Source organism: Acartia tonsa, chromosome 3, assembly GCF_053477335.1.
Source record: "Acartia tonsa isolate MP-2025a chromosome 3, ASM5347733v1, whole genome shotgun sequence".
Lineage (NCBI taxonomy): Eukaryota > Metazoa > Arthropoda > Copepoda > Calanoida > Acartiidae > Acartia > Acartia tonsa.
The window spans coordinates 46,204,655-46,217,409 of NC_137262.1; the positions used below are offsets into that span (position 1 = coordinate 46,204,655).

At 31.9% G+C, this 12,755-nt stretch overlaps 1 protein-coding gene across 2 annotated transcripts in view; it reads right to left on the reverse strand.

Annotated features, from left to right (window-relative positions):
• Window positions 1–231: 231 nt before the first annotated feature.
• LOC145314344 (calmodulin-alpha-like) overlaps window positions 232–12,755 on the reverse strand; it is a 42,917-nt gene continuing 30,393 nt past the window's right edge. The window contains exon 6 of one of the 2 annotated variants that reach the window (XM_080154221.1): window positions 232–533. In XM_080154221.1, coding sequence (XP_080010347.1) covers window positions 460–533 — 74 coding nt within the window. In that variant the 3' untranslated portion in view covers window positions 232–459. The remainder of the gene's footprint in view (window positions 534–12,755) is intronic. The other variant, XM_080154220.1, reaches the window with a different exon arrangement.

Below are 12,755 nucleotides of genomic sequence, written 5' to 3' on the forward strand. Positions count from 1 at the left end.
ATTTATTTTTTTTTGGGGGGGGGGAGGGAACTAGTCCACCATTATAATTTTTTCAATTTGTCTTGGAAAGGGTGGTGGTAATCCCCTCCCCCCCCCCAAAAAAAGAAAAAAATAGTTCTTTCCCAGTGGCTATAAGAAGCTACATAATAAAGGAAAATCAGTTTAGCGGTTTGCGAGATCCTGTACAGACAGACAGACATAGGTACTGTTTCTTTTATATAAGAAAGATAATTTATTTAATTATAATATTTAGTTTATATTAATTTATTTAATTTCAATCATGATCACATCAATAACATAAATACAAAAAGAAACATGATCTTTAAATACAAAACAAAACACATAAAGGAATTAGATCTCCTTTAGGAAAAGTTTTAGGCAGAAATTATACTGAATTTCAGATACCTAAGCAATTTATACAATTTGTAAATTAGCTTCGTCAAAATAAACTATTAATTTTCAATTTTTGGGATTCATCATGAGAAAGAATTCTGTGTAATCTATAAGGCCATCTTTGTCAATATCAGCTTCGTCTGAAATAAAAAGAAACTATGAGTTAAAGTTTACTGGTTGTTTAATTATTCTATACTTAGATCTTAACCCGCGGCAATACCGTAATTGATAAACGCGTCGGGTTCGCTAGAGATACTTAAAGTGGTTCCTCTACTGCTATATCAGTTACGTGACATCATTAGTAAGAGTAAGGTGAATGCTCTGGCCCATATAAAGGCGCAACTCAATACCATGAAAAGTTACAATTCAAAACAAAGGTTTTGCAATCAAAGAGTTGTATGTTTTCTTAATATGACATACGTGTTAAATGAAGTAGAATAAATTTATACAATGTTAATATTTTGAATAATCAAATATAGTCAAAAGTTTATTTGGCTTACAAATTATTATATGTACAGATAATATCTATTTGTTAGTACAAAAAATCCAAGCTTAAAAAAACTTTATTATATACTTTTACTTTAAACATAATTTTATAAATACAAAGTTATCAAAAGAGAAAAAAAATGAAATCATTAAATGTATTAAAATGATAATATTATCTTTCTAAATATTCCTTCTTGAAAGTAAATTTTAAAGTACATGCTGAGGCGTACACAGGATTTTTATATAAGGGTGAACTTTAATGCTTTTGCCACTGCAGTTGAACATGATAGCATTAGGGATAAGACAATTAAGACGATTAAGTAATGTACATCCTAAAGTATCATAAACAAAATTACGCCTTTAGAGATTAATATTAGTAGATAAAAGTTCGGAAACTATTGGTTTGGAACCAACCAATCAAAACTTAATAAAGGCCCCCAAAGGAAAAAAATTGTTCCTTCGATTCCTTCGCTACTAATAATTAAAGAGGAACAAGGAACTAATATACTCTTAAAACCACATCTTGTAACCGCCACTTGATACAAGGAAATGAAATATAAATATTTTCATAGACTGGAAAATCATTCTTTTTATGATAGCAATCCTTTAAAACACAAGGATAATGACATTATATAAAGCACTCATTTGGAGAAATGGAGAATTAGATTTTTATGTTTTATTTTAAACGACAGCAAACAAACAGTACTGACAAGAATCAGTTTTCATTTGAAATTTTTGTCATTAGCTGGCTGCACTGTTAAAGTTTATCAATTTTCTGATAAAAAAGTGTCTTACATTAGTGTAATTTTATCTTCAAAAAGTCATTAATATCACTATAAAGTTGTTATTCTTACACACAGACCTTAATTGTAAAAACGCATTGCTTTAAATTTGAGAATTATCGGAAAGAAATTGTTAAATTGATATATTAAAATTTCTGTATTGTATATAGAATGTTATTTCTCGTATTCATTCGAATCCGGTGGATAGGAACCGGTTCTCATCCATACGAAAAAACTATGTCACAGAAATCGCTATTTAAAAATTATAGTAATAGGAGAATTACATTATGTAAAAAACTTTTATTAATTTATATTCTCGTATTTATTCGAATCCGGTGGGTAGGAACCGGTTCTTATCCATACGAAAAAACTATGTCTAGCATCGTATTATATCCAGCTTTCTACGAATAGAAAAATGTACAATCATTAGATTAAAACCAGTTTTTTAGCCGGAGTCTTCGGCACCTCGGGGCTAAAAAAACTGGTTTTAATCTTATAATTACACATTCTATATCCGCGGAAAGCTGTTTATAATACGATGCGAGAAATAACTATTCTAAAGCATCTACCCTACAACTTGGATATGTCCATAAGTCTGTTACTTTTTTTGTCAATTAATGACATATAAATAATACAGAAAGAATTTGCTTGTTCTATAAATGTTACTAGCGGCTTCGCCCTTAGCCTCTAGGGGATTTTCCCCATGTGGTAGTTTTAAAAAAAATAAAAAATAAAAAAAAATTCTGGTGCTCCGACCCATACTCTCCCCCCCAATTTTTTTTTGAGGAGGGGGGAAATTTCATTTTTTGGGGGGGTTGGGGGTGTCCCGACCCCCAAGGAAATAGCCTAAAACCACCACAGGACCAGTAGGTATACTCCCTGAAGAGTAGAATCCTATCGGTTCAGTGGTTATCGAGATCTTAAGCTTCAGACGGACGGACGGACAGACATCAAGCTACTTTGTATTATAGATTAATGACATATCTATAATACAAAGTAGAACGATGTCTGTCTGTCCGTCTGTCCGTCTGACCGTCTGTCCGTCCGTCTGTCTGTCTGTCCCTTAAGATCTCGGTAACCACTGAACCGATCGGATTCTACTCTTCAGGGTATCTACCTATTGGTCCTGTGGTGGTTTTAAGCTATTTTCTCGGGGGGTGGGACACCCCCAACCCCCCCAAAAACCAAAAAATCCCCCCCCATTTTTTTTTTTTTTTTTTTTTTTTTTTTGAAGGAGTTTCCATGGTCCTTTATGGTCTCTCGCAATAATTTTTTTTTATCACCTCTTGGGCAAAGCCCCTAGAGGCTAGGGGGCGAAGCCGCTAGTAAATAATACAGAAAGAATTTGCTTGCTTTATAAATGTTACTAGCGGCTTCGCCCTTAGCCTCTAGGGGATTTTTCCCCATGTGGTAGTTTTTAAAAAAAAAAAAAAAAAATTCTGGTGCTCCGACCCATACTCTCCCCCCCAATTTTTTTTTGAGGAGGGGGGAAATTTCATTTTTTTGGGGAGGTTGGGGGTGTCCCACCTCCCAAGAAAATAGCCTAAAACCACCACAGGACCAGTAGGTATACTCCCTGAAGAGTAGAATCCGATCGGTTCAGTGGTTACCGAGATCTTAAGGGACAGACGGACGGACGGACAGACATCAAGCTACTTTGTATTATAGATATTTGAGTACAGTACATATGTATATTTCCCTCAAAGTGCCTTATTGACACAGAAACACCCCACCCTTATTTTGATACAAAATTAAAGATAAGGGGAATGGATAGTTTTTTGTTTTTAGTTTATTCCTTTAGGTCAAGTTAGGTTATCTAAATTGGGTAATAGGTAGACCCACAGGGATAGGGCACCGCAGATATAAACACCTCATGGTTAGGCAATGAGTTCGGCAAAGGAAAAACCTTCTTCTTCCTCCCTTCGTTTTAGTGCTCCACATGCACTTATAGGGAAAGCTCATATTTTTACAATACCACTGATACATATTTGAAAAGTTTATGCTTGGACCATAAAATAAAATCATACATTTTTTTCAGTTGGGAATGGGAAATTTATCATATTCCTCTTTGGTTCTATGAAAATTGTATAACCTTAAAAGATTTTTATATCCTTACAGAGATATCAAAGTAGTCTTAACTATTTTTTATTTTAGAAGTTAATGCTTTTTTGTATACTGTCTACCTAGCATCTAACGGCTCTATATTCTAAGATGTGAAAAAACCTTTTTTTTTATATCATTATTTCACCATTCAAGGTTTCCTATTTTTATATCAAAACCTCTAATTAAAACGAATATCCCTAAATCAACCTTATCAACTGAATGAGAACAAACAACATTTCAACCTCCTCCTAACTGTAAAACAAATTATAGATTAGAAATATGTATTATTTACATTTGATAAATAAAACAAGGTCAACTTTGTCCAATAAAAGCTTTTTCAAAAGTAAAATATATAACGGAAATTTAAAATTATTTAAGCCCATTCTCTTACAAAGGCTTATCAATTTAAATATCATACAAAAAGAAAAGTAAAATTGAATGCATGCCAAATGATGATAAACTAAATTACCCTTCTGTAGCTTCTTTGAGCAAACAAATAGAAAAAAGAAAGATAGTATTCATTTCTAAGCCTTAAGAAGATTATATTTAGACCAGAATTTTGCAACAAATAACTTACATAATTGTATAATACGTCGCCGACAATTGGTGGGTTCTATAAACGCGTTCTGTCACAGTTCTATGAAGTTCAGATCTAGCCTAAAGATTAATTCCTGATTAATATATAAAATGGTAGATTATTGCCTATGGAGGGAGAGAACAATGGCGGTTATATAAACCACACCCTCTTCCTTTTTTTTCAAGCTACCAAATACTGAATCCAATACATAAAAATTTAATAGATGATTTATGCATTAGCTCATTTTACGTGTTTTTTTTGCATTGGACGTAGTAGCAGCAGCAGATACTAATTTAATTTAAAAGTCTTTGTTATGACACTCATGTAAATTGTCCTTCCTTTTCAAAAAGGGCCTGAAAAGAATCACCCACTCAACATTTTTCAATATTGATCCTACAGTTTTGATCGTCAAACTAAAAATGTATTCAAAACATGATCAAATAATAAAACAATATTGAACAGAGGATTTGTTTCCCTCTCTGGGGAATACAGCTCGAGACCTAGCCCTTAAAAAATATGGAAGGGTTGGTTTTCATAAAAGACACTATAACTGTTTTAGGCTATGACAGAACCATGTTAAAGCTCCTAAAATCTTATCCATGCTATAACAATTGATGTCACGCTTCTGACAAAATCAATTCACCCCCATCTGACACATAGACGACGTTGTTAACTGTACTAAACCATGACAGAACAACTTTGGAACCCTCCTAATATCTTTTGTGAAATGTGGAACATTTTTCTGGCCAAAAACCTTTTCACATTTCTCTTGTTCTGCCTCAACCAACCAAAGTTATTAGGATGAAGAAAAAATTTGTATTTCTTTTTAGAAATAATTGAGCATAACGTTGAAATTATTGAAATTAACTCTGTAATGTAATGATAGTTGTTATTTGCTGATTTTAAAGATTTTAAAGATTTAGATTGTGTAATATGATTTCTGTTAATTTGTGTACTTTAGACTAAAACAAAATGTTTGACAAACCACAATTTGAACTTGCACTCCGATTAAAAGCTAATATATATTTAAACTGTCTAAGCTAAGTTTAAATTCCAGTGAAATAGGTTGCTAAAAGGTCAGTAAAATTTACATTTGAAGATGAATATTTAAGTTAACCTTTAACTTTTCAACCAGTAAAATATAACCGTTATTTTTAAAAATGTAACCAAGGAACATAAGTTTTAAAAGGAATATGTAGTTGCTTTGCTGAATAAAAAAACGTGGGCTAGGTAATTGTTTAAAATTTCACAACTTTATATGGAAAAACTTTGTTCATAAAGAAATCCCTTTTTTTATTGAGATGTAAAACAGTAAAAGTGCACGGGGTAACAGGAATTCAGGAATTGAACAATGGACAATAAATTGATCTGCCCTCTCATATTCTACATTTAAGAGCATGCAAATATATATAGTAAGTTTGAGATATTTTGACAAATTCCATTACACAATTTTACATAGAAATAAGGGAAATATTTATCATTCATTGTCTTATCCCCATATCCCTGGCGGTTAGAAGACTGTTGAAAAGTTTCTTTGTATTCACAGTTTATCTGCATCGTAATTTCCACAGAATATATTTTCTAGAATTGCTCCAAAACCGGTTAATATCCGGGGAAATAGAACCGGTTCTTAGCCATGTATAGCATCGTATTACATCAATTTCCACGAATATTAAATTAAAACTCATAAATTAATGCCAGTTTTGTAGCTCGGGCATACGGCCCCTCGTGGCTAACAAAAATGGTTTTAATCTTAATTTACCATTCTAATATCCGCGGAATAATCATTATCTACTCGCCACTCTATCAAACTTTTTCCTGTTATTTTATCAACATACTTCTAAAGTCATTATTATCGTGTTGGGTTGATATCAAGGAGGTGTCGAATTCCAGTCTAGACCGCACCAATTTATGCTATAGATGTTAAAAATAGTTCCTACTGCAGCTATGCTATGCGTGTGACATCAATAATAGGAGTAGGCTTTAGCCCATAAACACACTACCATGCTCAATTTGTATTTCAAGATAAAGGTCGTGCAATCACAGCGTTGATTGTCTATTATCTAATATACCCTCCGGGTGTGTTGACACTTTACACCACATTTCCAAAAAGGAATATCATTATTCAAGGTGCTTAGAAAGAACCCGAAAACTAGCACCATAGCGATAATTTCAGGTAAAAATGTTATCATTATAATATCTTTCCTATATGACCATGGGATGCAACACTGGTTTCTAGCAAGAAAAAGTGCACATGTAAATAAAAGTAGCTACCTGTTCTTCGCTCTATAGTTATTTGCATGGTAATACCGCGATAAAACATTCACAAAACAAGTCATGAAGTTTATTTTTAAGGTGGTAGATTTCAGTTTGACCGCTGAGCAGTGAACACCTGGATTAAAGGTTAAATTACAACATATGTGCTAAAGGTTAAACTTATATACAGCGAAATATTTTCAAGTGACAGCAAAAATGCCAGCCCAAAAAATAACTATTAGTGAAGATCAATTAACCAGACTGTCAAATATTCTTCTAAAATTTGGTCTGAAAAAAGAAATAAGTAATGGCAACCAAGCTTTTGAAGGAATTATTTGTGCCTTTGAAACCATCTTTGAGCAGCGTGAGAAGGACTTTCACTCAGACGAACGAGAAGACACAAAGCAACAAATAAGAGGCCTGAAAGATGATAATGATATTCTCTGGCAAAGAAACCTGAAAAGCAACTTTATCTTGCACAGTCCAGACATCCCAACTAAAAATCTACATACAATAATCAAATCGGACGAGACCCTGAAAAAAGAAAATAAAACCATCCAAGAGCATTCCAAGGAACTTATCCTAGAGCATTATGGCATCGAAATTCCAGACAGCGACTTAGCAGCCTGCCACAGACTGAAAGGGCCGGGTTCTATTCTGATTAAATTCAACAACCGCTGCAATGATAGTGCCTACAGCAAGCTGGTCAAGTCTGTTAAGAAAGGTGGGCTTAAAGGAGAAGAAAAGCGAAATGCAAAATCAAAAGAAGAAAAGGCAAATATCAAACTTCCCAACTTTTTCATCTGCTTTCACCTGACAAAGCGAAGGAGTATGCTTATACAACATCTGAAGAAGCTCAAGAGAAATGGAGACATCAACGCATTCAGCTCAGACCAGAACGGGACCATCTGCATGCAGGTCAAGCGGGACGGCGGCTGGGAACCCATCACTAAGCAGTTCGGAGATGATGACAGTAAAGTGACCATGACTGAAAGTGAGGTAGACTTATTAATTCAAAAAATCAAAAAGGACAATTATAATAAAAATTAGGACTTTATGTGAATTATCAGAATTTTAAAAAAGATTGCTATCTATATTACTTCATAGTTACAAAAGATCCAAATTTCATTATTAAATTATATACAATTTATAACTTTCCTATTCTCAAATTTTATCAGCATTGTTAAAACATCTTAACTTAAAAATTAACACATCCCTGTCATGTGAAATATTTTGCCTGTATATATATCCTTGCACATTACCAACTGGAGCATGACTCTCTTATTTTTTTCTATTCTCGTGGCATTAAACTTAGCTTACTGGTCTCATATTGAAAATGATTGATAATTTTGTAGATGAAAATCTTTTTAAATGTTCTTACTTCAGCTTGGAAGAATTTAATGATCTGTATAAGGAAAAGACAGAAATTTGCTCCTTGTTATCATATAATATAAGAAGTCTTAAGAAAAATTGTAAAAGCCTAGAAAGTCTTTTAAAAAATATAGCAAATGAAAAATTTAATTTCTCTGTTATTTCACTTCAAGAATTATGGGCTATAAATAATAAACAGGATGTTAAAATTCATAACTATCAAACTATAGTATACAAGGGGAGGGAGGGGAAAAAAGGGGGCGGTGTCGGATTCTTAATAAGGGAGGGACTTAATTTTCAGGAGTTAAGGGATTTAAATCTCTTTAAAGAAGGTTTTCTTGAGAGCATGTTTATTAAAGTATTTACACAAAACGGCAGATATAAGATAATAGGAAACATTTATCGCCCACCAAATAGTAACATTGATATCTTTCTACAAGACTTAGAACTTATTCTCAAAAAGCTTGACTGTAAGGAATTTAAAAATGCAGAGGAAATATTAATTTCTGGAGATTTCAACATTAATGTTTTATCACATCTAAATCATGCCCCTACAAATAGGTTTTTATCATTGATGCTTACCCATTCCTTTATGCCTACTATAACTTTACCATCAAGAATAAGTGAAAACACAGCCACTTGTATTGACAATATATTTTCTAACAAACAAAATTTAAATTTTCAAAGTGGGTTAATACTAGAACATATTACAGACCATTTACCTGTCTTTTTAGCACACACATGTGAGGGGAAGGAAGAAAGGGGTGATATAAGTGAAGATAAAGTCAGAAGTATGTCTAAGAAAAATATCAATATTTTTAAAGAAAAATTAGCAAAATCAAATTGGGACAGCGTTATGAATGAAATTAGGCCGGAAGTAGCTTTTGAGTCATTCCAGAAAAAAATAGAAAAGGAATTTAATGAAAGTTTTCCCTTCTGTAACAGAAGAAAAAATCGAAAAAAACACCCCCAAAATCCATGGATGACACAAGAACTACTTTCTATCAGAAGACAAAAAGATAAGTTATTTAAAAAACGCATCAAATACCCTAATGAAACTAATTTTAATGATTGGAGGGACTTAAATCGGCTTTACCAAAATAAACTAAGGAAGGCAAAAAAAGATTATTATCACAATAAATTTCTAGAATTATCAAATGATATTAAGAAAACTTGGACTCTTATAAACTCAGTTGTAAATGGAAGAAAGCATAAGGAAAGTTTACCTAACATTTTTTATGATGACATAAAATCATATTCAGGGGCAAAGTCAATAGCTGATGGTTTCAACGACTTTTTTTCAAGTATTGGGTCTAAAATTGCAGAAAATATACCAAATTCTCAATCCAATTTTCACAGTTATCTTGGGGAGAAAAATGATACTAATTTCAATTTTGGTATTGTAACTAAAAAGAACTTGTTGTATGCTCTAAATAAACTTAAAAGCAAAAAGAGTTGTGGGGAGGATAACATCTCAATCTTTCTTATCAAAGAAGTTATAAATGAAATTATTGATCCGTTAGTATACCTATTTAATTTATCATTAAAAACAGGATTCATACCACAAAATTACAAAATTGCTCGTGTAGTACCTATTTTTAAAGCAGGGGAAAAAAATAAGTTTACTAATTATCGTCCAATTTCTATTCTTTCAGCATTTAGCAAAATTTTAGAAAAAGTTGTTGCATTACAAATGATCAAATTTTTATCAGATTGTAATATCCTGTATAAATATCAATATGGGTTTCGTCCTAATCATAACACAACACAGCCTTTATTAAATTTACTTAAGCATATCTATGAAAATCTAAATAAAAAGAACCCTGAATACACAATAAACATTTTCCTAGATCTTTCAAAAGCCTTTGATGTCCTAATTATAAAAATTCTTTTAAACAAACTTGAACACTATGGTTTTAAAAATACCTTGAAATGGTTTGAAAACTATTTAATAGGACGACAACAGTTTGTTACAATCAATGGTGTAAATTCAGCTAAAAAAATCATTCAAACGGGGGTTCCACAGGGAAGTATTTTAGGCCCCCTCTTATTCATTCTATACATAAATGATTTACCAAATGCAACATCTTTTTTAACAAATTTATTTGCTGATGATACTACATTTAGCAAATCAAACAACAACTTAAATGATTTAATTGCAGATTCTAATTTAGAACTCGATAAAGCAAAAAATTGGTTTAGAGCAAATAAACTAGCCTTGAATGTATCAAAAACTAAATATATGATTTTTCGCCCACATAAAAAGCTATTTGATCCAGAGTTATGCACATTGAAAATAGGAGGGGAAAAAATTGAAAGAATTGGCAGAGATTGTAATACTAAATTTTTCAAGTTTGTTGGTGTTCTTATAGATGATGAACTAAAGTGGGACAAACATATAAACTATGTAGAAAATAAAATAGCAAGCTCAGTCTATGCCCTATCCCAAACAAAAAAGCTCTTTCCAACCACTACTTTAAAAACAATTTACAACAGCCTTGCTAAGCCCCACATAGAGTATGGCTTAATTGTTTGGGGTGCGGCAAAGGATGAGCATATCACAAAAATTCATAACCTACAGAAGAAAGCTGTAAGGAATGTTTTAAATGCTAAGTACAATGTGCATGCCGAGCCCCTGATGGGAAAACTAGATATTCTTAACATTTTTGACCTAAGGGATGCAAATGTAGTTGAATTTGTCTCTAAATATTTAGAAAACAAACTTCCCCAATGTATGCTTAATTTTCTAACACCATTGCAAAATACTAGATCAAAATGTCTTAGAGTAGAGAAGCCAAATTATAAAATATATGAAACTTTCCCTTCAGTAAAAATCCCGAAAATTTGGAATAGTTGGGCAGGTGAGCTAAGATCATTAAATTCATCCAAAGCTGTTAAAAAATATGTAAAAAATAAGTGTATATCAAAGTACAAAACATTTCAATGCAGGGAGAGAAAGTGTTATCCCTGTGGAAAAACCTAAATATAATTTAAATATCGCAACCAGTAAGCTACTTAAATGCCATACCCTGTAAATAGCTAGTATTATTTTATATCATTTGTGAAACTTGTAAATATATAAGAAAAAAAACTTAAATGAAAATTGGGCCGAAGGACAGTCAAGATTGACTTTAAAGGCCCTGTAGTACAGTTACCCTAATTATGTCAATGTAAATAAATATATCTATAAAAATTGATGTAATTTAAAATGTATTAAATTATTTGTTAAATTAATCTGTAATTTACTGCTAATAAATCATATCATATCATATCAGATTCTGGCAAAATTAAGATTTAGAAAAAAAATGGATTTTAAACGTCTAAACGCGGTGTTGTACTCTTGCTTACCAATGAATCTATTAAATTCGTCTTTTTAGGGTTATCTACATACACATATGTTAGGTTATTTGGAATTCATTACAGATGCTGAAATTTTATGAAAATTTTAGTTTAATTTTTTCCTTTTTAAACATTAAATTATTCTAATATTCTTTTTCAACCCTTTAGTAAACAATTCTGGCAATTTTAACAAGAAAAAAGGAGTTAAAAGACAGAATGTATATTTTTGTTGTGAGAAAAATCTGGACGGGAGAAAAAGAGAGAGAAAGTAAGTAATAGTGAAAAGAGACATAGAAAGGAGAGAGAGAGAATAAGTGTAAGTATCTAAACAAAAAAGATGGAGCTATTAAAACCAGGGAGGGAGGGGACATTGGGATGTTAAATACACTGGCACCCAAAGTTTTATCCTGTCGTTGGCTTAAAATCGTTGGGTTATTGAAATAAATTTTGATTGGTTATCATGAAAGTTGTTGTTTCCAACCAATAATTTAATCTATAGAAGGGTAATTTTGTTCATAATCATTGGGAGTGTATAAAATGATTTTCCTTTGTCTTATCCCTTAAGATCCCTGATTTAAACAAGGACAAGAATAAAAAGTACATTCATAGAATTATAGCTTTGAAAGATAATTATAAAGATGTGTTTGTGTGGGGATAATTAGCCATACCATACCCCTATTTTGTTAAAAGAAAAATATGCTCGGTGGAATTATTCAAAAATCTAATAGGACAAGACAATAGCCTATAAATTGACGTACATCCCAAATGATTATACACAAAATTATTCCTTCTGTAGGTTGTATTTAAGAAACGTCTGTGCACTCAACTTTATGAACCAACCAGTCAAAATTCAATTCCCCAAAGATGTTAAGCCAACGTATAAGAAAACAATATTATAAAACTTTTTAGGCTAGTGTGTTAAACAGCCCAATGTCCCCTCCTCTTTTTAGAATAAAAACATACATAAAAGATTAACTATAGATGAACTCCGCTGCTAATAAAAGATGAAGAGATAGATAACAAAAGAAAGACAAGAGTAGAATAAAAGATATTAAAGGGACAAGAATATGTAATTTGTTTATATGTACAAAAAAACAAGGACAATTGTTTTCATTGTTGTGTTTTTAGGGGCTATTTCTAGGATCTGGGAGACATTTTAGCATTTGAAAAATATTTATCTGTAGAGTAAAAATACAATTTTTATTTATATGTTAGCTGTAATACGTGGATATATTGACAGGGGTTGCTAATATGGACCTCCTTTTTGGTTATTTCGTTCATCCAGTAGGAGGGTAGGGGATGGGGGTCATCGTTATCTTAGCTAGCTGCGAGTATAACTAAAAAGAGTTCATGAAAATCTGGTGCAACATCCAAGTAATAATATTTCGATTACTATTGGATAACAAACTTTAGTTTGTTGGTATTTTGAGTTAAAGTACACAAATCCT